The sequence below is a fragment of the Mercenaria mercenaria genome, chromosome 16, assembly GCF_021730395.1.
Source record: "Mercenaria mercenaria strain notata chromosome 16, MADL_Memer_1, whole genome shotgun sequence".
NCBI classification, from domain to species: Eukaryota; Metazoa; Mollusca; class Bivalvia; order Venerida; family Veneridae; genus Mercenaria; species Mercenaria mercenaria.
The window spans coordinates 65,518,694-65,543,493 of NC_069376.1; the positions used below are offsets into that span (position 1 = coordinate 65,518,694).

At 35.9% G+C, this 24,800-nt stretch overlaps 1 protein-coding gene across 6 annotated transcripts in view; it reads left to right on the top strand.

Annotated features, from left to right (window-relative positions):
* The first annotated feature begins 1,737 nt into the window (after positions 1-1,737).
* The window catches only part of LOC123540191 (pumilio homolog 2-like), a 43,547-nt gene continuing 20,484 nt past the window's right edge, over positions 1,738-24,800 (top strand). Inside the window, exons 1-11 of one of the 6 annotated variants that reach the window (XM_053527290.1) lie at positions 1,738-1,850; positions 2,061-2,296; positions 6,997-7,059; positions 7,569-7,701; positions 10,339-10,583; positions 11,959-12,140; positions 13,966-14,221; positions 14,885-14,966; positions 17,434-17,508; positions 20,322-20,525; positions 22,240-22,380. In XM_053527290.1, the coding sequence (XP_053383265.1) occupies positions 2,087-2,296; positions 6,997-7,059; positions 7,569-7,701; positions 10,339-10,583; positions 11,959-12,140; positions 13,966-14,221; positions 14,885-14,966; positions 17,434-17,508; positions 20,322-20,525; positions 22,240-22,380 (1,591 nt within the window). In that variant the 5' untranslated portion in view covers positions 1,738-1,850; positions 2,061-2,086. The remainder of the gene's footprint in view (positions 1,851-2,060; positions 2,297-6,996; positions 7,060-7,568; positions 7,702-10,338; positions 10,584-11,958; positions 12,141-13,965; positions 14,222-14,884; positions 14,967-17,433; positions 17,509-20,321; positions 20,526-22,239; positions 22,381-24,800) is intronic. The other 5 variants (XM_053527292.1, XM_053527291.1, XM_045325003.2 and 2 more) reach the window with 5 other exon arrangements.

Genomic DNA, 24,800 nt, shown 5'->3' on the forward strand with positions numbered 1-24,800 from the left:
TAGTTGGCCAGAAGTCTTTTGACTTTGGGCCACCATCACACCTTTCCCTAAAATAAACCGTTATAGATTCACGTTTTATTTTTGTTTTTAAATTTCTTAGTTTTGTATAATTTTTCCAGTTTTCAGTTGTTTTATTCTTGAGATTTATATTTTTAGCTTGTCTGGTTTTATAAATAATTTTCCTGCAATGGGAGTTCATATATGGGGGAGGGTTTCGTTTTGGTACTTTCTGTTTAGTTGGGGCATGTTCATCAACTACTTGTTTTAATAACAATTCATGTGCCCAGTAAATGTCATCAACATCATCAAATACGTGTGCTACATGAAAAGGTACTTGTGACAAGTCGTGATTAAATTGATCAGCATCAAAGCCTTTATAGCTTCTGAAAGTGACTTTCTTTTTAGAAACAGACTGGCATTGCTCTCTCAATGATGTAGCTATTAGATTATGACAGTCACTTAAACCACAACTAAAGTTTACAGTATTACAGAGAAGTCTTTTGGAGTTTGTTAAAATTACATCAATTAAAGTTGGAGTTTGATTTTTCGTAAAACAGGTCGGTCCACGTACAATATTTTCAAGGTTAAAGCTATCACAGACATTAGTTAAGGGCCTGCCCTTTTCTTTTTTTAGTAAATCAAAATTTAAGTCACCAACACAGATAAAGTGGTCAAATACCATACATATTTTATCCAAACAATTACTAAAACAAGTTTCACAAACAGAATCAGACATAGATGGTTGCTTATATATACTAAGAATACACCATTTTCTTTTATTCACTGAGAGTTCGTAACACATACATTCTAAATCCTTAGACTCCAGGTCTTTCCTACGCTTAAAAGGCAGGTCTGACCTGACAAAAGTTATCAATCCGCCTCCGCTGGCATTCCTATCTTTTCTTTCCATTTTAAAACCATTTACACTAAAAAGATTGTTATTAAAAGTTTCATCAATTTTGGTCTCAGCAACTGTAAAAAAGTCGACCAGATTATCATCCAAAATTTGCTTCAGATCTTCAAATTTATAACGAATACTATTTAAATAACCAATGATAGGTCTTTTTCGGTTTTCATTTCTGAGTGAACGCAGTTCATCAAATATATCATAATTTGAGTTATCCTGATCATCAGAGTCTGAAATTATAGAAACACTTGAGAGCCTAAAGAGCTAGCTATATTTTAGCATTTCATATAGATCTACAGATCTATAGCCATTATCATAACAAGGTCTTACCGAAGGTAAAAAATAATGCCATCTTATGTTACATATATAGAGCTAGGTCCATATTAAAGAAAAATAATCTAGATCTATCATTAGAAAAACAACATCCTCGGAAAATGGACGCGTCTGTGCTAGACTGCTAGATCAGAGACTGCTAAATAAATTAGATAACAACAGTGTGGGACTTGATGTCATTTTTTTCTGATGTGTGTTTGAATATTTCGACAGACCATTACAAAAATGTAGATCTAGATTTCTACTAACGGAATTAACAAGTCATTTATCATGCACACCATGGTCCTACAGATCTATAAAAAATGAAAAGGGTCTCTCAGGATTTAAACTTATCTTTGATCTGTCTTTTTATATATAGATCTACATAGATATGGCAAACGTGTGATTATGTTTGCTTGACCCAAGGACCTTTTTGCAAACCATTATATTTGCTTGGCCTAATGACCTATATTCAGACGTCATATTGGGATTTTCCCTTACGCTTCTTCGATTTTCCCGCATGATGACGTAGTGTCTGACACATGTTTCCCACAATTCATTTCGAAAGAAAATGTCTACCATGAACGGTGGTGACATAAATGACTAATAAGAAGAATCCGCTTCCATCTTGGTAAAATGAGTTGTTGTCTACTTTGCCTTTGTTGTACTGTGTATAAAGTAACATTTCTTTTACATGATAACTTAGTATTGAAATGCTTAATTTACTTGTAATGTACAAATTTTTGCAGTTTGTTTACCGAATGATATCGGATTTTGCTCCCGCCATTGTGCCCAATTAGTCATAATAAACCAGAATTTTTCGATGTTTTTTGTGCTTTAGGTTGCGTTTACGAGTATGAGCTATAGATGCCTGTAGTCAGCATGAATGAAACTTCTTGGGACGATAGTCGGGCAATGCTGTCACACGGCAACCTGGCCAACATGAGACAAAGTAGCCACATTTCCAAAGATGATGCTGGTGTTAGCTATTTCTTTCAAAGACCCCAAGAATCTAACGACCCTGGCAACTATTCCAGTAAAAAATGGGCAGTTGGAGATGATAGTGTTCTCGACCAGGTAATATCTGCCTGCACACTAGGAATCTGAGCTAAATTTTGTTGCATGCAATGTGACTGTGGTAACCCAGATTTTCTAAGTGCAAAAACACAAGTGACCATGACCTTTAATTTGTTCTCTTTGTTTGGGTGTAAAAATAATTATAAAATATCGACAGATGTCGCAGTGACATGTGCATTTCATTATAACAAAGTCCTGTTAGATTGTGATGGTTTTCAATAAGTTTGTATTTTAACAGCTCTAGAATAGGCAATTTATTTTTAGTGCAAGAAATTACAGCTGGTAAAATGTCAGTTTTATTCAATTTTTTCTATTTAAAATGTTTGATAAAATACTGATTTTCCATCGAGTCCAGCATCTCATTGCTGTATCTCGTTTCGCTCTCGTGTGTGGAAAAAATGCTCACATATGGCTAAATTCAGGCCCAGTTTTAGATTAATATTAGTTACACTGCTTGTTAGTGAGCGAATATGGGATATACGCTGTCTCTAAAAGTCTGTATCGGGTTCAAGCTGGCAAAGCTACTAATTCTAATTTTACAGTAATGGCAATCATTTAATACTAATCAAGTGACATAATCATCACTTTCATTTCATTTCGGTCTGATATACGTCTATTTCATTATTAAATGTCAAAAAACAGGCATAATCAGCAGGCCTGGGATTTTTCTAGACTGGTCCTGATTTCAGGTTTTTGGTTTCCAGAATTTGCCTATAGATATAACTCGATTGAAAAGAACATTTCAGACTTTAGAATGTAAATTTTCAGGCTTTTGGTTTTTGACTGAATCCCAGGCTTGTGTTCACATCCGAGGGTAAATTGTAAGCGCCAGAGTATAAGAAACTGAAGAAATACTGATATTTGCTGTATGTGATGTATTTTATTTTGCAACCAGAAACATTTTGCCGCAATGTTCTGCATAAAACCTTCAGGAAAAACTACTCAACATATGCATGAGCAAATAGCATTTAGCACAATGTAAAGTCGTGCTCTGTGTACCAAAGTGTATCCCGAATGTTCATGAAAGAACACGCACGTCATGAAAATGCGTATATATAGATCTCTCCCCAAATCTGTTTTGGTTTCAGATGTTGTCAGTTAATGTTAGATCTATGTTAAATACAAATATATTCCGCTAATACGGAACTAATAGCCTGAGATATTGTACATGTTCTCCAATAAATGCTATCCGGCACTTGTACATGACACTGAATGAAATGCACCTGCAGTGATGTAATAGGGATGTGAAGCCGTTAATGGCGAAAAACAAGTCGACGGCATAAGTTGGTGGATGACTTTCTTCAGGTACAGTGAAATGCTCACGAGTTACCATATCTTATTTTGCACAAAACCAAGCACAGGAGAAAATGTGCTATTTTGAAATATTTTTCTTTTTGCCATTCAATCACCTCTCTGTTAACAATCCTGTCTGGGAGTCTGAAGTACCTCAATTAGCCAATTTTAGTTAGTGCTGTCATCGGTAGAAACGATATCGATGTATCAACGATATTTTTTTGTCGATCGATTATCGATTCCCATTTTCAAAAATAGATATTTTACAGAGTGAAAAAACTATCCAGACAAACACTCAGACCCTCAAAAACAATTAAGCCTACAAAGTTGTAAATTTAGATAAATGCTAAAGAGAAGTGAAGGCAAAATAAAAATGAAAGATTTTATTAATTTTTATTTGTTTCTTTTATTTTCATAAATACAAATACAAAACAATCAAACAGTAATATGAAAAGTAGGCAATAAAACTAAAAATAGCATTTACAGGAAGGTATATAGTATGCATATGAACATATAGGTTGTTAATCTAACTTAATAATCGATGTATCATCGATATTTGTCTTCTGATGTATCGGTATCGTCGATATGCCTAAGACCCAATCAATGACAGCCCTAATTTTAGTAGCTGTTGCTTGTGACTGCGGGTGGACTGTCAGGGGAGGTAACCACAGAGTCATTGATTGGAACTAATTACAGCCATGTGTTAGGGTTTAGAAAAAGTAAGACTTGTCAAGTTTCCAAGACAGCTCAGTCCCCCTGGTGTTTCCTTACATTTGTGATAAAAAAAGATGCAAAAACCTAACACCTTACAACCTTAAATCCCTAAGCTGCAAAATATATACACAAACTGTTGAGCAGAAAGAAAGATGTTAGTAGGTTTATGATAATGTCTGGAATGGGCATGCTTCTCTACAGAATTAAAAGTGCAGCATATGCTCTTTGGTGGTGGTTCTCCACTAAAATGTTAAGAAAAATAAAAGTTATTTCAGTTTTTGAGAAATTTATTTAGCCTAAATGTTCACAGATCATGTAAGCGGCAATGTTTCACACTTCTATAGCCTTAGGGTGATGAAGCCACTAATTTTGAAAGTCAAGCTTTTTTGGTGGACTACAAAGGTTTTGGGGAAATCCATTATTGCAACATCAACCTGGCTTTGCTGTCATGAATAAAACCCATTAGCTTGCCAACAAGCTGAGTAACAATTTTATCTTGCCAAATACCATTGACTTGCACAGTTTCTGAAATTGGACATTACTAATGCAGTTTTAAGAACCCATATCTCGCCAGCTACTCTCTACTTAAGAATTTGCTGAGTAAATCATAACTACATAAATCAAACTGTAAGTGGTCACAAAATGATCAGGCCTTTTTTTCATCAATTTGGGAATGCCACAGACACCGGTGGAATTGGGAAAATGCTCTCAGAAATTGTCTTAATTGGGACAATTTGCAAATTACCAAAATCTGCATAAATGTGTTTTTGTGTGAAATATTAATGTATTGCATTTCAGTAATTGTTCAACAGTATTATGATTTACCTAAATATACATACAAATTAGCAAAATTATCTTAAAACAGCAAAAACCCTAAAAGGTATAATCATTTGGGAATTTTAAATTCAACATTGGGAAAAAAACATACTTTTTTGCATTGGGATTACCTCCTTTTACCGGAGGTAGATTTATAGGGGAAAAAAGCCCTGATGATGTAGGATAAACATGCAGACTGGTGGATAGTGGTCAGGGGTCCTGAAATATTTTCAGAGTCTACTTGTCCAGGGACAAGTTGGGTCCACAAATCCACTTGTCCGTACCAAAGAAGAACTTGTCCGTACTTTTTAGTTTAAAAAGGAAAGGATCAGCATTATCATTACTAAATAAACAAATAATACGAACATACACTTCTGTTGACTTCCATTTTGACTTGTATAAAGTTTTTATGTTATGACTAGAACCATCCATTTGAAAATATGTTATGACTAGCAAGCTAAGTGACTAGAACATCCACTTGAAAATGTGTTATGACTAGCAAGCTAAGTGACTAGAACATCCACTTATGTTATGACTAGCAAGTTTAGTGAGTAGAGAATAATTAAGAACACTTGAACACATGCCATTGACAAAAATAATCTCAGTATGCCTAGAATTTCTACCCTGGTCCCATAACATTCACTGAATACTGCACTAGTCTTTCAGGGGTCCTGAAATAAGCTGTCCGAGTTGTTAAATGTCAAAACAATCGACTCGAAAAATTAAGCCACAAATTTTGGCTACTAAACTTTTTTACATAGCGCCAACCAAGCTAATCTATTTTCTGAAAATCAAAAATGAAAGTAGATAACGGGAATCCCCGGACTGGCACTCATTTTCAACTTCACGGTGTAATTTTCCAATAATGCTCATTAAATGTAGTAAACCAGTCCAATGGCTGCATACATTTTTGTTTTGATAATTTAAGGGTCATAAATGATCACAAACAGATTAGATATTGCCTTTAGGCATGCGGAAATCACAGATGACGCCGATTAGTTTCGTTTTCATAAAATGTTTACCACGGAAATTTTACTTGTCCCCAGACAAGCCAGCTTCTAAAAACTGCTTGTCTGGACCGAGGAATCCACGAATCGGACAACTCGGACAGCTTATTTCAGGACCCCTGGTGGTTTATTTGAGACTTTCAGTAAAGTAACAAAGCTTCTTCAAGTTTCTATGTACACTGGAGTAGTACAGTTGCAACTTGTAAGGTTTACATCATATTTCTGTTATGTCTCCCACCACACAGTGGTGTGGGAAACATATTGATTTACTCCCGTCTGTGTGTGTGTCTGTCACAAATCTTGTCCGCACTCTTTAAGTCAAACATTTCTCAACCGATCTTCACCAAGCTTGAACAAAATGTGTGTGGGCAATTTCGATAACTAGCCAAATTGGCTCAGGCACTTTGGAATTATGGCCCTTGAAACTTGTGATAATCAAAGCACTGAAAGTCTGATAAGGCAGTTGAGGTCTAGGTGCATGATTGACTCGTATAGTATTATTCAGATGATTAGGCAGTTGTGGGAGACATGCGCTTTTCTCAAAAGCAGCTTTAGTTTATAGTTGATTTACAGCAGCCACAAAGTGCGCAATGAAATATATTTTGACTGAGCTCATTTAAACATCAATAACGCGTAAAACATTAATGTTCCATTCTTTTGAAAGTCAGATTTCACAATGTCAGAAATGTTTTGAAACTTTTTGTATGTAGCGTAAATGGTCCTGTTACAAACTGCTGAGTAAAGTATAGGTTAAATTCTTTGCTTCAGGATTATTTAGCTTATAAACATGAAACTCAACAAAATCTTAGCATAACCTCCTGCATAGTTGTTGTTCTGCAAAGCCCTGAAGTAAAGTTTGTTTAATTTCAGACTCGAGGTATGACAGTACAGGAACTGGAGAGGAATTTGCATACGATGTCTCTAGAACGTGAGGTAAAGTCTTGACATAATAAAAATAAGTAGTTGAGGCTCCATACCTTGAATCTAAGTTTTTCACTAAGATAGGGAAATGCACAAGGACAAGATACCAGTGAATGAATGGTTTTTATTTATCACTGTATTAAGTTCTAGTATCTGTATGTCAGAGTGTACCTGCAGTCAAAATGGTGAAAATTGCACCAGGAGATTGTTCAGTTGTAGTACCAATGATAGGTTATTGATATATTCCTTTTTAGCTTTTTAGAAAGTTTTAATATTTTTGTGGCACTGGCCTCTGGAAATAATTATGAATCGGTGACCTTATGTAAGGTCTGTGGACTGGTTCTACCTGTTTTACCTGTCCATGCCTGACATGGTGCCTGAAGGGGCACCTGGGGTCTTCATCACCAACTGATATAGCTAAAAAACGAAAACAAATCTGTGACAGTGTCTTCTGTAAATGTTTCACTATAAAATAGACTTCTTGTTCAAAGAGATAGAAATTTTGATAAATGATTTTTCAGCAAAGTAAGAAACTTGGATGGGATATGGGAGGTGGTGATGTTGGTAAACAAGACCAGAATCAAGCTATGTTTCAGAATAATCCCTGGAATAGGCCACGTGATGATGGTGGCTGGAACCCGGCACCCCAGTCCGGTGAGTGGTGTGAATTCCCCAAAAATATTTTTTGCAAACCCAGATCTTTCTTAACATTTGGTGACTAAGTTTTTGTAGTGAACTGTTGTGTGTTAAATATATCTACAGGATTATATCCGTCTACATAAAACTAATACCCTTATTGTAACAGATGCAGTGTCAGGGTGGTATGTGATCAGCAAGGTAAAAAGTTATTAATGTTGATAAACTTGTTAATTATAGCTCTTTTTGAATCATTTGCAAACTGTTTGGGTAGAAAATGTTGGAAGAAGGCATTTGCATTTAGTGGCAGCAAGTAATGAGCTGTGAGAAAGTATGGTTAACTTGATTTAGGAAAGTATGACAGTTACCACAAATGTTACAGGATGGGTATTTTAGTCTTTGAGATCACTACTTTGAACTGTATTGTGAGATTTAGTGTAGGGATAATGCATGTTTTTTCGCGTTATAAAATCTGATGAATCCTGAGGGATTGGTTGGTGCGCAGGCCCAGTAGGGCGAGGGTACCAACGTATCCCAAGGGATTCTGAAAATGTTATACCGTGAAATGAACATGCGCTAATGCTATTCTAGCATAAATTGCTTAAAAACAAATATATTATCACGTCATTAAATTTCCATGGTATGTGCAGGAATGTCTCTGTTGTCTTTTTCACGTTGACATTTACTTTTAAAATACCTGTTTTTGGGCCGTAGAAATGTGCCAAGAAATGCATATGTATAAAAAAAACTGTTTTAAACAGCACATGAGTATGAAAATCTCTCTGTTAACACGTTTTCTCTCCTGTTAAAAACACGTCCAAAAAGTGACAAGACTTTTTTAGAACAGCAGTTTTATGCTAGAATATATATATATATCAAAATTGTTATAATATATTATAGTAATGCAGTTTGTTGACTTAAGTATACATGTGCGTGTTGTCTGCTTATGTTTGATTATTGACCAAATGGGTTAGTCAAGATGCCATGGGCTACATGGATATCCGGCAGACTACATACACCTGTATACCTCTCAAGCCAGGGCTTTTTCCCTAGATAATGGGAGGCTGATATCTGCTACTTCACAATGATAAAACTGCTTCTTTGTAATACAAAAACAGCTGTGTCACATTAAAAAATCATTAATTTGCAGTTTCATTCCGTTCTGGATTCCACATACAGGATTCTATCCTCTGTATAATTTTTGGCTGGACTATTCGAAGAATAGGGGAGCTATCCTACTCGCCCCGGCGTCGGCATTAGCGTTAGCATGAGCGTCACACAAATGTTAAAGTTTGCATACCACCCCAAATATTTTCAAAGTCCATTGAGATATTGCTTTAATATTTTGCATACTTGTTTACCATCAATACCCCAGTCTGTAAAAAGGAGGAGGCAACTCTATCAAGCATTTTGACTGAATAATGGCCCGTTTCAACTTAGAATAAATGTTAAAGTTTGCGTACCACCCCAAATATTTTCAAAGTCCAGTTAGATATTGCTTTGATATTTTGCATACTTGTTTACCATCATGACCCCATCTGTAAAAAGGAGGAGGCAACTCTGTCAAGCATTTTGGCTGAATTATGGCCCCTTTTCGACATAGAACATGCTTATTGTAATCTTATAGTTTTACTCATAGCTTATATAATACTACCAAGCACTGAGAATAGTCGAGGGCGCTGTCCACTGACAGCTCTTGTTATATCAGTATTGTTTCCATCATCAAGGCTCAAGATTTCAGTATTTTATTGTGAAGTAGCACTATTATAGCTTGTGTAAACGTGTGGGTCATTTCGTTCATTAGTTCTAATGTACTTTATAATCCTTTTGCTAAAATCTGCACTGTCCTGTGTTTTTTCTTTGCTTTGCACTTCTGTTGTACTGACTGTAGTGTGTCTAGATCATTTGCTATACTTTCACTAGTTTATACTCTGCTGTTGGACTTTGCCCATCATATTTGTAGGTTTTTCCAAATTGAAAAATACACAGATGTAGGGCTACTAAATTGAACAAAAACATAGTGCATAAAGTAGGAGTGTTTAGCTTTACAGCTAGATTTAAGGAATTAAAATTTTGCTTTCTATTATCATATAATTTCAAGGTTTTAGCCAAACTTGTATTAAACAGCCACAATGTGGTTACTAGATGGCTTAAATTAGAACAGAAAGTCTGTTTGGGAAGTAAGGTGACTGGCTGCCTAACGCAGGTGGTTGCTTAATACATGTGACCACTAAAGACAGGTTCAACAGTAAATATGACAGATTACTTTATTTTTTTTGTAATTCTTTAAACTTACAGTATGTAGAAAACATTCTTCAACTTGAGATATTTGAAAGAAAAGAAATTAGGATTTGTTTAAAGGTACTGTTAGAGCAAGTGAATTCTTTAAACATACTGACTTTCAAGATTTGCCAGTGTGATTTGAGAAAGTGTTCTTTTTTTTCTAGGTAGAAAATGGCTCAATAGTTGGAAATATTTTAAATTAGAGTGAACAGAAAAAGACTAAGTTCTCGCAGGATGTGCAAATAATATAAATACAAATGATAGGAAGGAAAGGTATTCAATTTTAAAATTGCAATTGATATCTAAGTTTGAGTAATGACCGAGGTTGAGCTTATTATTACAAAGATTAAGCAGTGTATCTATCGATTGTAGACCCACATGTTACACAGGCAGCCCCGGGGACCTACTTGCCAGGTATGCATCGGCGCCCGGGCAGTTTTCCAGGTACCCCGCTTGTGCCAAACTTCGACAATCCTAACATGCTCTCATCTCGTGCAGAACCAGGTGGCGCTTCTCTCGGTGTCAACATGGTGGAGTACGTGCTGGGTGGAGGATCGCCAAGTGTTGCCGGAAACAAGAACCTTGCGATGAGACATGCTCTCAGTAACCCCTATAATGTAAGTGTCAGTGACATGCCAGTTTTCAGGACATTTTTCAGTTCCAGGATTTTACTATTTCCATTAATGCAGCTGCATAGAGATTTAATTTTAGTGACTATTTAAGGATTTAGCAGTACAGTGAAACATTGCTTGCAGGATGCCTCACTGACAGAAGCACCTGGACTCCCTTGAGCAGTTAAGAAGGTGCCAAGGAATTATTCTTATATATTTTTAGCTCACCCAAGCACAAACGTACTCAAGTTGAGCTGTTGTGATTACCCTATGTCCATTGTACCAAATGTTTCATCAACAGTTTTACTGTAAACACTATAGAGGTCACAATATTGGCCCAGTCCTCATGAAATTTGGTCAGACGAGTTCAAAATTGGCCTTCTGAGGTCAAAAACTAGGTCACAAGTAGAAAACCTTGTTAAAACTGCAGAGGTCACATTCTCTACTTGAGCTTCTTAAAATTGTGTCTGGATGTTTGTCTAACCCAAATTCTAAACTGCGCTACACAAGATAAAAAAAAAACTAGATCAACAGGTCAAATCATAGAAAGACCTAATCGTTCAAGCGGCCATATTTTCTATTTGACGATCATAAATCTTTATAAGAATGTTTGTCTCTGAAATATAGGTCAAGTTCAAAAGGTAGGATGACTGAGGTCATAAGCTAAATTTATTGACTGATGATTTAGGAGTCCCAAAATGATTTTATGTATTGTCAGTGATTTTTTTTTTTGCCTGTTTTTACTGCTGAATACCGGCAGTTTCCCCTCGCCAAAATAGGCTATTTTTTTCCAAAAAAAAAATCGTCAATTTTTCCCCCCAAAAAGAGGTATTTTCCCCTCTCAAATTAAAAGATTTTATTTCCAAAATGTAACAGTTTATATTCGGGTGTGAAATCTGCGATATCTAACATGAAATTGGCAGAAATGGCATCAAAAACGTCCTTTTTGATATCGCGAAAATACGTGACAAAGAAAACATTGGCGATTTTCAAGAGAAATATGTTCCATTATGCCAGTTTATCATTTAATGAAAAAGTTCAATATCTTTCCTAGTTCTTGAAAAATTGGAGATCAAAATCGGCGCAAATGTACCGATTTTCGGGTAGTCAAAATTTAGGACTTCTCTATTAATTTTACCACCCTTAAATTTCAGTTTTAAATCCAAAAGTGGTTTTGAAAAAATGTAAACCCTTGAAACAACATTCAGTTAGAAAATGTAGGGATTTATATCACTTAGTATTGAAATTAAGCATATTTCTGTTTTTCCCAATTTTGGCATTATCGTGCCTATTTTCCCAATTCAGCGGGCATAGGCACCTTTATTTTTTCCAAAAAAAATCATTGTAAATATAAAAAATACAAATTATTTACAATTTATAGATGCATAACATGAAAAAAGAAGGGAAAGATTTGGATAAAGAGAAGACTCCATCACCATTTGAAAAGGGAGACGACGGTCCAAATGAGGGACAGGAATCACTGCAACATAATGGGGGTATAATGCAGAACGGCATCAAGGATGATGCAGGGATGTACGGGTATGTCGAATCCAACTATGAAAGGTGTTTATGAGTAAAATTTTCCATTTTATCTTTTTCTTTATATCATTACTCCAGTAAATAAACTTTGAGTTTCGATCATGACATCTTTTCTAGTTGCAGAACCGAAGCATGAGGAATAGATCTCTTAGAAAAATTGTGCATTGAAGCTGTGATAATATTTATTGGTTTGGTTTGTGGCACTTTGTATGGGAATATTAGGGAAAATATTTTTAGCTCACATGTCACAAAGTGACAGTGTGAGCTTTTGTGATCGCGCAGCGTCCGTCGTCCGTGCGTGCGTGCGTCCGTCCGTGCGTAAACTTTGGCTTGTGACCTCTCTAGAGGTCACATTTTTCATGGGATCTTTATGAAAGTTGGTCAGAATGTTCATCTTGATGATATCTAGGTCAGGTTCGAAACTGGGTCACGTGCGGTCAAAAACTAGGTCAGTAGGTCTAAAAATAGAAAAACCTTGTGACCTCTCTAGGGGCCATATTTTTCACAAGATCTTCATGAAAATTGGTCAGAGTGTTTACCTTGATGATATCTAGGTCAAGTTGGAAACTGGGTCACGTGCCTTCAAAAACTAGGTCAGTAGGTCAAATAATAGAAAAACCTTGTGACCTCTCTAGAGGCCATATTTTTCATGGGATCTGTATGAAAGTTGGTCTGAATGTGCATCTTGATGATATCTAGGTCAAGTTCGAAACTGGGTCAGCTGTGGTCAAAAACTAGGTCACTAGGTCTAAAAATAAAAAAACCTTGTGACCTCTCTAGAGGTCATACTTTTGAATGGATCTTCATGAAAATTGGTCAGAATGTTCACCTTGATGATATCTAGGTCAAGTTCGAAACTGGGTCACGTGCCATCAATAACTAGGTCAGTAGGTCAAATAATAAAAAAACATTGTGACCTCTCTAGAGGCCATATTTTTTATGGGATCTGTATGAAGGTTGGTCTGAATGTTCATCTTGATGATATCTAGGCCAAGTTCGAAACTGGGTCAACTGTGGTTAAAAACTAGGTCATTAAGATTAAAAATAGAAAAACCTTGTGACCTCTCTAGAGGCCATATTTTTCATGGGATCTGTATGAAAGTTGGTCTGAATGTTCATCTTGATGATATCTAGGTCAAGTTTGAAACTGGGTCAGCTGCGGTAAAAAACTAGGTCATTAGGTCTAAAAATAGAAAAACCTTGTGACCTGTCTAGAGGCCATACTTTTGAATGGATCTTCATGAAAATTGGTCAGAATGTTCACCTTGATGATATCTAGGTCAAGTTCGAAACTGGATCACGTGCCATCAATAACTAGGTCAGTAGGTCAAATAATGAAAAAACCTTGTGACCTCTCTGGAGGCCATATTTTTCATGGGATCTGAATGAAGGTTGGTCTGAATGTTCATCTTTATGATATCTAGGTCAGGTTCAAAACTGGGTCACATGAGCTCAAAAACTAGGTCACTATGTCAAATAATAGAAAAAAAAGGACGTCATACTCAGTTCAAAACTGGGTCATGTTGGGACAGGTGAGCGATTCAGGACTATCATGGTCCTCTTGTTATAGATTGGGTATATGTCAGTGTAGACTGGGTAGAGATACAATTTGTTTCATATCACTGTAAATTTAGTAGATATTATAGTTTGTCATACAAGATACCCTGCATAGTAATCACTATTTAGTTGAAATTAATGGGAGAGGGGACTAATTAAAGCATTTCGTTCACAAAATATGTAATGTTTCATTCAGAGATGAAATTTCTATGTTGCTAGATAATGAAATATATCATTTATTGAAAGGGGACTAAATGTACAAAGTTTTGTAACTATGGTATTTGTGATACAGAAGACGAGTAGGAAGCCACCAGAACTCACCAACACTTGAAGACAAACCTCCACAGATGAAGCAGGATAGCGGGGATTTCCTCGAACAGCAACAAAACTTGATCCAACAGCAGATGGCTGGTTTCCAGCTTGACCCCACCCAGCTCAGTATAAATGAACCAATGGGTATCGATCCTACACAGTTTGATTATAACAACCAGCTTGGCCAGGTGCCCTCTATGGACAGTCCTAACTTCAATATGGATTATCAACAACAGGTTTGTACAGAATCTGCCATCTTTATTCAGTTAAATCTATTTATCTTAACATAATTGAAGGAGTAATCGAGTAAATAATATGTTCAGAAACATTAATGCAGGTACTGGGATCATTTCAGTATGTAGCTTATGTTTTCTGTTGCCTTTGTGCAAGTTCAGCCGTCACTTGCAGAAAACATATTTATACTGCTGCAGAATGCAAATATACTGATTAGGTTAAGTGATGACTATTACATAACTGAAGCTCTGTTGGGAAACGAGAACAAATCCAGTCGGACAAAGACATAGTAGTTAACCACCTTGATAGCCGAGTGGTAGATTGCCAGTTTCGAGTGGGGAGGGCATGGGGCGCTTCCTGGCTGCATCGTAAATAGATGTGAAAAATGGAAGTAGTAGATTCCTCGCTTGGTCCTCGGCATTAAGAGGTTAGTAATAGGACTAGTCAGTCCAGTGTCAGTATATTGTGTCTGGGTGGGGTATTGTGGCATGTGTCTACAGTGTGATATTTCAGTGAGGCAGCACTATAAAGTTGGGCATTGTGCTCAGTGCTACAAGTAGCTGTCTTCATTCATATGACTGAAAAATTGTAAAAAAAAGATGCAAAATCCTAACACACTAAACACAAGAATTTATAGGACATAGCTGTTCTACTTGATTTTTCAGATGCGACAACAGCAGCAGCAGCAACCAATAGCCGTGTTAACGCAGCAACAGTATGCATTAGCAACACAACAACAACAGCTTGGTATGCTTTTTACATTTCACTGTTGTGGATATCCCAAATATTCTAGCAGAAAACATCTTACAGAGATACAGCAACTGTTTGTATAACTGTTAAGCTTCTGAAAATGAATATTTAATAATGTTAATACTGAAATAGTCAATATGACTAAAATACGTATTTCTGTTGGATGTTTTCGCTAGAATGTTTCTAAAATTGTCACTTTCTAACCTGAAGTTGTGGTGAGATCCCCTTCCTATCATGCAAACATCTCTTATTTTTAATTAATTAGTGTACATATAAGCCAAATATGATTTTAATGGGCTGGTAGTTGCTTCTTTTAAAACTGTTTTACATTGTTTGAAGGGGGGATTGAATGAGTGATCGCTTATTGTCTGTTGTCTTTTTTACCTCCCTACAGATAGCTTTGTTAGCTTTTAGAAACAACTCTTGCTTTATCTCTTGAAGCGTACATGAGCACTAGGCTTTTCTGATGAATTTGTCTTTAAATTTTGGTCGATCCCTGTCTTTTTAATCCATTTATGTGTCCATTTATCTTCATTTTACGAGTGTTTATTGATAATTGTCACATTAAATGACCAGTAATTCATTAAAGCTAATTGTTGGTGATGGAGACTTCCAAAGGATCTAACAAAATGCCCACCTGGTTAATTTGATCGAGTGCAGTACTTCCACTCTGGATGTTGCAGGTTCGATTCTGGCACCAAGGTCATTTGTCTTCAACATGTGATTCATGTACAAAAATTGGCATTGACATCTGTAAAATAAGTTAATACTAGCAAGAAATCAAGCAGTTTCCAAGGCTTTTGGTTAACAGTTTTACTGAAATTCAGAAAAAAAATTGCTTTATGTCAAAGATAAAGAAAAATAAGGCTGCTCAACAGAGGAAGGTAAATTATGTTCTGTATGACAGTCTGGCATGAAAAAATCCCATAAAACCATGCTTTTGTTTCAAGAAGCAATTTGCATGAATAAAGTTGGAAAATGGTTAACACACTTCAAACAGAACCTGATACAAAACCCTTTAGGGATCTGCTCGGCAGTGTTTGTACATCTCTTGGTGAGCTCCTCTTCAGTGTTGGATGTGCTTAATGGATAAATTGTAGTATTTTAAAGTAATACATGCTTCAAGGTTAAAAAGTAGTTTTATTTGTGTGAACAGCATGTTTTATTAAATGACATTATCACTACAATTTATAGCCTGGGGTTTAAGACAATTTTAGTTGCTTAAATGGTATTTTTGGGGTAAATTTTTCATCAAATAGTTAATATATAGCAAGAATCCTATTGATGTTGCATGAATTGATGTTTTTTTTTACATACTTATTTTACTATAACTCACTGTTTATCAGGAAAATATTTGTTCATCAGGGGTTAAAGTTGAAAACATTTTGGAGCTTCATCTTTCCATCAAACAATTAGGTTTACCAGTTTAAGGTGTTTCATCGAAGTATGTGTCAGTGTCTTGAACTTTGTGTCAAAGGTCATTTGTCATCCACTTGTTTCATAGTTAAAACAGGAGTTGCCAGAAAAATCAGGAAACACTTGTAGTTCATGGTTCGCACAGGTCTTGAAAAGTACTTGAATTTGATGCCTAGGACTTGAAAAGTACTTGAATTTTGGGGGGGAAAACGAGTAAATTTTGATAAATTGTCCTTGAATTGATGTTCTGCGAATAGAAAATCAGAAAAAAAAACAGATCTGACCAAAATATCAGAAAAAAAGAGGAACAAATGACAGGCCTATCTTCGACAGGGTTTACTGATGAATAAATGATAGAACGGTAAGGTACCGTGATGGGTTTTCAGGGGCGGCGAAATCTGATTTTGACTTGCTTGTCCGTTTTTGTCATGTGCTATTTTTTACTTGTCCATATGAAAGTTATATAGTAAATTCTGGTCAAATTTCACTTGTCTGTACAAGCTTTTGGACAACCTGGGCAATACGGACAATTGAATTTGCCGCCCCTGGTTTTAGTACTCTAAACACAATTATCACAATGTGAAATTTTATCGGTGCTGAATTGAAAGACATTTCCGGGTTATTGTTGCCGTGTTTAGTTTATAAAAAATCAACTGAATTCGTCATGAGTAAAAGAAATGCGACAAATGTGATTTTGTAGTCCTTGGAAATGGGGGAAAAATCCTTGAAAAGTACTTTAATTTTGTTTTGAAAGTTCTGTATGAACCATGTAGATAGAATGAGGTTGGTTTTAAAGAGAACGAAAAACATGCTATGCCTGAAACTTGTGTTGATAAAAGATTCTCAAGTTTAATAAATAAGTAGGGATTTTTTTTTATAAAGAATTAACATGGGAGGGAGTCGACTTAGTCACTTTATTTCTTACATAGAAACTCTGTATGTTGTAATTTGAGCAAATATTGCCTGATATACAGTTTACGATTTGTTTCCTGAGTGCATGGCTTACAGTGTACGTTTATTTTGCCACTATGTTTCTCCTTGTCTGTAGGAATGAATGGCGCGATAACTCCAACACCGTATGTGCTAAGCCAGGACCCATACACGGTCGGCATACAGCTAGCAGGTCAGGTGATTTCAATGTTGCCTTAGAGAGCTTGTGCTCAGTACTGTAGCAAAAAAAGATTTCAATAAACATGAATGGTGATATTACTTTTCAGTATTTTGAAAATCTTTTAATAAGTGTAAGGGGTAATTGAATTTTGAATGATCTCTTGTCAAAATTTATAACATCATTTTTCAGTTTTTGAATGGTTTTATTTTTAGATCAAAAAAAAAAAAAAAAAAAAAAAAAAAAAAAAAAATGAAAAAACATGCGTACTTTGAATACAAAATAGGTTTTGAAATACTTGTTTGTGTAACTGTGCTATTTGAAATATATTTGAAACTGATGAAGCAAACATAAGGTATGTTTATGTTAAAGATACTGCTTTGAAAGAAATCTGACTGGCTGTCAGAACATTGCCACCTTGAGCTTATTGGAATCACAGAAAGTAGTTCCACTCTGTGACAGCACGGCTCATGTACAGCATTGCTGGGGTTCAAATAGATTTTAGTGCTTGTTCTTGCAAAGGGAACCCCTGTTGCCTGCTGACCTTAGGGAATTTTAGCAACATTTTTTCACAAATTAGGAAATATGGGGGAGTTGGACTTAGAAGTATTATGTAAACTTGATCTTATATTAAAAATAGAAAATGACTAGAGTAGGATGGAATGCAAGCCATTGATTTGAACGCTTCTGTGTAAATGTTAAATTTAATTGCTTCGACTTTGCTAAGGTGTGAATCTGAAATTTTTGAAAGTTACACACTGGTTGATCCCATGATGGCATCCCAAGACAAGAAGCGTTATTGGTTCTTTTTGACTAATTGTAAAGCAGTTTACTAGTAATATTTCCAGTTGCTAAAAATACTCCTCCCTTAACCGGTGTTGTTTGAGAATCTAGAAATGATTGATTTATGGGGGGGGGGGGGTATGTATTGTTCGATATCAGTAAAGAATCGCAGTGAAAAGTAGACATGATCTTGTATTTTCACAATTGAGCTGTGCTGTCGCAGATACGTACAGATTAATAGTTATACCTATGTAACTAGTTTGTAGTTTTGTGCTTTTTAGAAATGTAGGTATTCCCTGTAGAAATGGTGAAACCCTTCACTAACAAACACCTCCATCACCTTTATAAAAATGCTCAGATCTGTAACTGAAAGTCGTTTGTGCATCAGTAACCTTTGATCTTTGATTAAAATGTTTGTATGATATATATTGTATTGGGAGAACCAAGCTATAGTTTCAGCACTAAACTTGCATATAAAAAGGTTTCCATTCTGTTGTTTTTAGCTCGACTTCGCTGTTGGTTAAAGTTTTTGATAAAGTCAAATATCTCTGTAACTATTAAAGCTTTTGACTTGAAACTCAAAAATAGTTATTTACTATCAAAGTCTACACCAGGACACACAGTTCCCATAACTTTGAATTTTCGAAAAGTCGAGCGCGCTGTCTTACAGACAGCTCTTGTTTGTATGAGGAAATAATAGGTGCAGATGAGACTATGAAAAAAGCACTGCGCTTTGGTTTACTTGACAAAAAATGTAGGATAAGTAGGTAGGCAATTTGTTTATATATTTGGATGGCAAATATCTGTAAATCTGTCCGGCCATCCAAATTTGTTTTGTGCTTATCTTAAAAAAGTATTTGACGTAGAGTCGTGAAATAGGATTCTTGTTTATGTCAGAGTTATGGCCATTGACTATCAAAAATATGGAAAAAGGGCCTTATGTGTGTGTTGCATATATCTCAGAAAGTATCTGACCTAGAGCCTTGAAACATTAGAGGATTGTTAATCAGCATGTGAAGTTGTGCACCTGGAATTTTGTTTGGGATATCACTCGGCCAGTGTGCATAAATGGCTTGAAAGTTCATATCATAGTATATGACCTGGAGTAAGAACATTACTCGGCAAGCCCCCTCCCCCATCCCCCTCTCACAAAAAAAAAGAAGAAAGTAGTACACACTGGTATTTTTTTCCTGGCCTGGTTAGAAATGTAATGTTATAACTATGGAAAATATTTCGATTAGCTGATATGATTATATTGCAAACACTTTAAAATATGAAAGATATACTCATAACTTTTATGTTCACTTTCTTTGTCAAAGTGGCATAACTTCCAGTAAATGGTGGCATGTTTCCTATGTTCTGTGATGATTTGATCAAATCACATCATGTTTTTGTTCCTGTTCCCTTGCGGCTCCAGTATTAGTGCTAAAACATGCCTTTTAATAAAGAGTTGTGTTATATCGGAAGATATTTTGCTTATATGTAAATAGAAGGGCTTCTTTTTTTCGCTTTAGAATGTTTGGTGTGCTTAGCCTGGAGAAAGAGTTGCTTTAGTTTGCTTCAGTATTTGCTGTCTCTGACTATATCTGATTGTTTTACTGAATTGACTTTACCAATTTAAGTCTGGCCTAGAGATAGTCCGAAAAAACTTGGATAGAAATATATAAGTCTTTGTAACATTGTTCTTGTTGAAAGGTTTGCAGAACAAAAACATTACCTTGGATCAGGACTGCTCGACTTCGCAAACAAGAGCTTGTTCCTGCCATTTGGTATTTTTGCATGTAATGTAGTTATAATATTTATGCTCCACTATTTTAGCTGTTGGAAAACAAGTTTTCTCCTATGAATGAAGTGCTTGAAATTTGCTGAAGACTAGAATTTATAAAAAAAAAAAACAAAAAAAACGCTACCTGTTCAGCAAGCAAAATTGTTGTTACAATAGGATGTTGAAAATGCTTAAAGTTATGAAAGATTCTTTGAATGGTAGTTTATTGTTACTTGATAAGAGATTGAAAGAAGCAGCTTCATATATTGTTTTGTGTTAGCAGGTCCAACAGTAATTCATCCGCAGTATTACAGTGTACAGACACCATGGGGTATTTACCCTGCCAACATTATCCCCACCCAGGGGCAGCAGACTCCCCAGGGTCTACAACAGATGAGGGGCGGGTCTGGACGCCTGACCCCATCAGGACAGAGTGACTCTGGCACCCCAATGCAACAACAGTTACCTACACAAGGTAATACAGGTATTGAAAATTATAACCTATAATACCACAAAATTATGTTACCTGTACTTAAGAAATGTAATTTCTTTTTTCGGAGTCTATGTAAAATGAATGACAGAATATGATCAGCAGATCCATGTATTGCATTTGGCGATTCATGTTAGTCCATTTTTCATGAATTTCATATCTTATTAGCTCATCTGATTTTTTGAAAAAAAATGATGAGTTATTGTCATCACTTGAGCGGTTGTCGGCGTCGGCGTTGCCTGGTTAAGTTTTATGTTTAGGTCAGCTTTTCTCCTAAACTATCAAAGCTATTGCTTTGAAACTTGGAATACTTGTTCACCATCATAAGCTGACCCTGTATAGCAAGAAACATAACTCCATCTTGCTTTTTGCAAGATTTATGGCCCCTTTTGTACTTAGAAAATATCAGATTTCTTGGTTAAGTTTTATGTTTAGGTCAACTTTTCTCCTAAACTATCAAAGCTTTTGCTTTGAAACTTGGAATACTTGTTCACCATCATAAGCAGACCCTGTACATCAAGAAACATAACTCCATCTTGCTTTTTGCAAGAATTATTGCCCCTTTTGGACTTAGAAAATCAGTTTTCTTGGTTAAGTTTTATGTTTAGGTCAGCTTTTATCCTAAACTATCAAAGCTATTCCTTTAAAACTTGCAACACTTGTTCACCATCATAAGCTGACCCTGTACAGCAAGAAACATAACTCCATCCTGCTTTTTGCAAGATTTATGGCCCCTTTTGGACTTAGAAAATATCAGATTTCTTGGTTAAGTTTTATGTTTAGGTCAACTTTTTCTCTTAAACTATCAAAGCTATTGCTTTAAAACTTGCAACTCTTGTTCGCCATCATAAGCTGACCCTGTACAGCAAGCAACATAACTCCATCCTGCTTTTTGCAATAATTATTGCCCCTTTTGGACTTAGAAAAATCATTTTCTTGGTTGAATATTATGTTTAAGTCAACTTTTCTCATAAACTATCAAAGCTATTGCTTTAAAACTTGCAACAGTTTTTCACCATCATAACTGGACACTGTACATCAAGAAACATAACTCTATCCTGCTTTTTGCAAGAGTGATGGCCCTTTTTAGACTTAGAAAATCATGGGTAGGACAATATTTCTATTATACAAAAAAAATCAGATGAGCGTCAGCACCCGCAAGGCGGTGCTCTTGTATTTATGTTGTATTTCTTTTCCATTTGTAAACAAGTTCATTTTATAAAGTGCTCATATTTTGTGTATTTAACATTTGAATCTGCCTTCTGGTCATTCTGCTCATCAGACAGAGTAACTGCCATATTATTGGAGGGAAGCTGTCCCTAAATACTTGCGAGCATCGTCAAAACATTGGCATGTTATCTCTAAGTGGTGCTATCGTAACTTGGGCACTTTCCTTTTGAGGTTCATACAAAAAAAATGTCCAAATGTTCTGTGGAAATGGGGAGAATGTAAATTTATCGTTATAACATGTTGACACATCTACATTACTGTAAAACAAGTTAATGTAATGGTATTTATTTTCCTTTTGACTGCTAAATAAGAATTTTATACATACATTCAACAAGACTTGAATTGAGTTTTAGTCATATTTGTACCTCTAAATATTGAATATAGTCATTTCAGGAACTTTTTTATTATCTTAAAATAATTATATTTATAAGAATAATGAAAATATTCCTTTATTTAGAAAATGGTATTATTATTTTAGGAGCACAGTATCAGATCCTGGCACCTGCATATTATGATCAGAATGGTCAGTTGGTGATGGGCAATCCCAGAGGCCTAGGTGGCACTTCTATGAGGCTGGTGTCTCCAGCACCTGTTCTTGTTTCTGCTGGGAACCAACAAGGTAAGTCAGTTAATTGGAATGATTGGTTGTGAGTAACCCTTGTAAAGGTGTTGGTATCCCCAGCTTTTTAAAATATTGTTTGTTTCCCCATCCACGACCGACTCGAAAAAATCGGCGCGACCCGAAACATTTTATCGCCGAAACCGAAATGATATTTTTTTTATTTGGTACAAAAAAACCTGGGACGAAAAATGCACATCTCGAATTAGTTTGAGTACGAAACCGATCTTTGATCTGTATCGCATTGGCGCAAGTAAGTATTAAAACAGTCGGTGGTAAAAAGACACTTGGAGATGACAAATCAGAAAATGGCGGGGCATTCAGTTTGCATCTCCGTAACTGTAAAAAATGGAAACACAAATTGTTTGCTGGTTAACAAGAAAATTTGCAAGTTGTCGACGAAGTTGACAATGTGTGACATTTTTGACGAAGCTGTTGGTGATAGAGAAAATGAAACCACAGTATGCCCTTTTCTCATTATTCCGAGCCCCTTAACAGGTATTTCAGTTCTTGTCGGTAACGGATTTAACTTTCAAAAGAGTTTTTGCTATTGTTTGATACTCCAATATCTAAACTTAAAAAATCCCCATGAAGAAAAATTGCAAGGATTGTTGTCAATGAATAATCCAGGCTTTCACATGATGACCCTCACCCTCTGAAACAGCCAGAGGCTTTCTCGTTGAACCGAGACTTGTGATCATTTGTACGAGCTCTCAAAAACTAAGACTGTTTTTGAAAAAGATTTTTTTTTAATATTAAGGACAGATTTATAATTGTGTTTGCAGACAAAAAGTTTTAGAATAAGTGGTTTCTGTTTTCTGTAAGGTTAAATATTACCCCAGTGAATTTAGATAAGCAAATTTTGTGCCAAAATTTTCTGTTGTGTGTATTTCTATTTTAATGTGAGTAGTACTATTTTTATGCTCCCGAAGGGAGGCATATAGTTTTTGAACCGTCTGTCAGTCTGTCCGCAATTTTCGTGTCCGATCCATATCTTTGTCATCGATGGATGGATTTTCAAATAACTTGGCATGAATGTGTACCACAGTAAGACGACGTGTTGCGCGCAAGACCCAGGTCTGTAGCTCAAAGGTCAAGGTCACACTTAGACATTTAAGGATAGTGCATTGATGGGCGTGTCCGGTCCATATCTTTGTCATCGATGGATGGATTTTCAAATAACTTTGCATGAATGTGTACCACAGTAAGACGACGTGTCATGCGCAAGACCCAGGTCCGTAGCTCAAAGGTCAAGGTCACACTTAGACATTAAAGGTCATTTTTCATGATAGTGCATTGATGGGCGTGTCCGGTCCATATCTTTGTCATTCATGCATGGATTTTAAAATAACTACGCATGAATGTGTGACACAGTAAGACGACGTGTCGCGTGCAAGACCCAGCTCCGTAGGTCAAAGGTCCTAAACTCTAACATCGGCCATAACTACTCATTCAAAGTGCCATCGGGGGCATATGTCATCCTATGGAGACAGCTCTTGTCTTTTTGTTTAATTGTCGTATGATTTGCCACAACATACATAAAATTTAGACACAGGAAATAGCTGCAAGTGCAAATTTTTCAAAGGCTCGGATCAACGAGAAGGCTCAGAATTACGAGAAAGAGGCATAAATGCAGCAATTGATAATAGCCAGTTTAGCGTAAAACTGTCCACCACCGAAAATAGTGATCCCTTTACTATTGACAATGAAGAAACATTGCAGACTGCATTAGATTTTAACCCTCAGTTGAGATATATACACTTTGTCATATCACTGTCAAAAGACATTAATAACAACAACAGTGATTCTGATTCACAGTTACATGAAAATGCTTTCACCTGTTTGTTTGAAAGCTGGGCTATTGAACAGCGGTCTTGTAAAATTTGCCAGGAAGATATGTCAAGGTTCACAGAAAAAAAAAAATTTTACCTACCTACCTACCCATACTTCACCTGCTTGGGTCGGGATGGGGAAACAAAGAATATTTTAAGTTTGGCCCAGGACACTTCTATGAGACTTGTGTTCCCATATTAGTCCAAATATCTGCTGGAAATCAAAAAAGGTTGCTCATCAGTTCTGTTAAAAAATTTATTTGTCCCCTGCTTAAGTCCTAGTACCTTTATCTGCCAGAAACCAATAAGTCATATTAAGTGATGGGAGTTTGCCAAAAACTTAAGAAGTTTATTAGGTGATGGATAATTGTAAAAAAAAAAAAAAGATCCCATTCTTTCAGAAGTGCAATGTTTATATTTAACGGTGAAGGAAGAAATCTAAAATATGTGATGTGGAAGTGAAAGAAGGAGTTTGTATTTGTGTCTGCATGATAGTTTTTACCAAGCATGATTTCCTTGGTGTATTTGGAAATAAATTACTAACATCTAAAAATTGCGTACATCTACAAAGATGGCAGGAATTTTCAC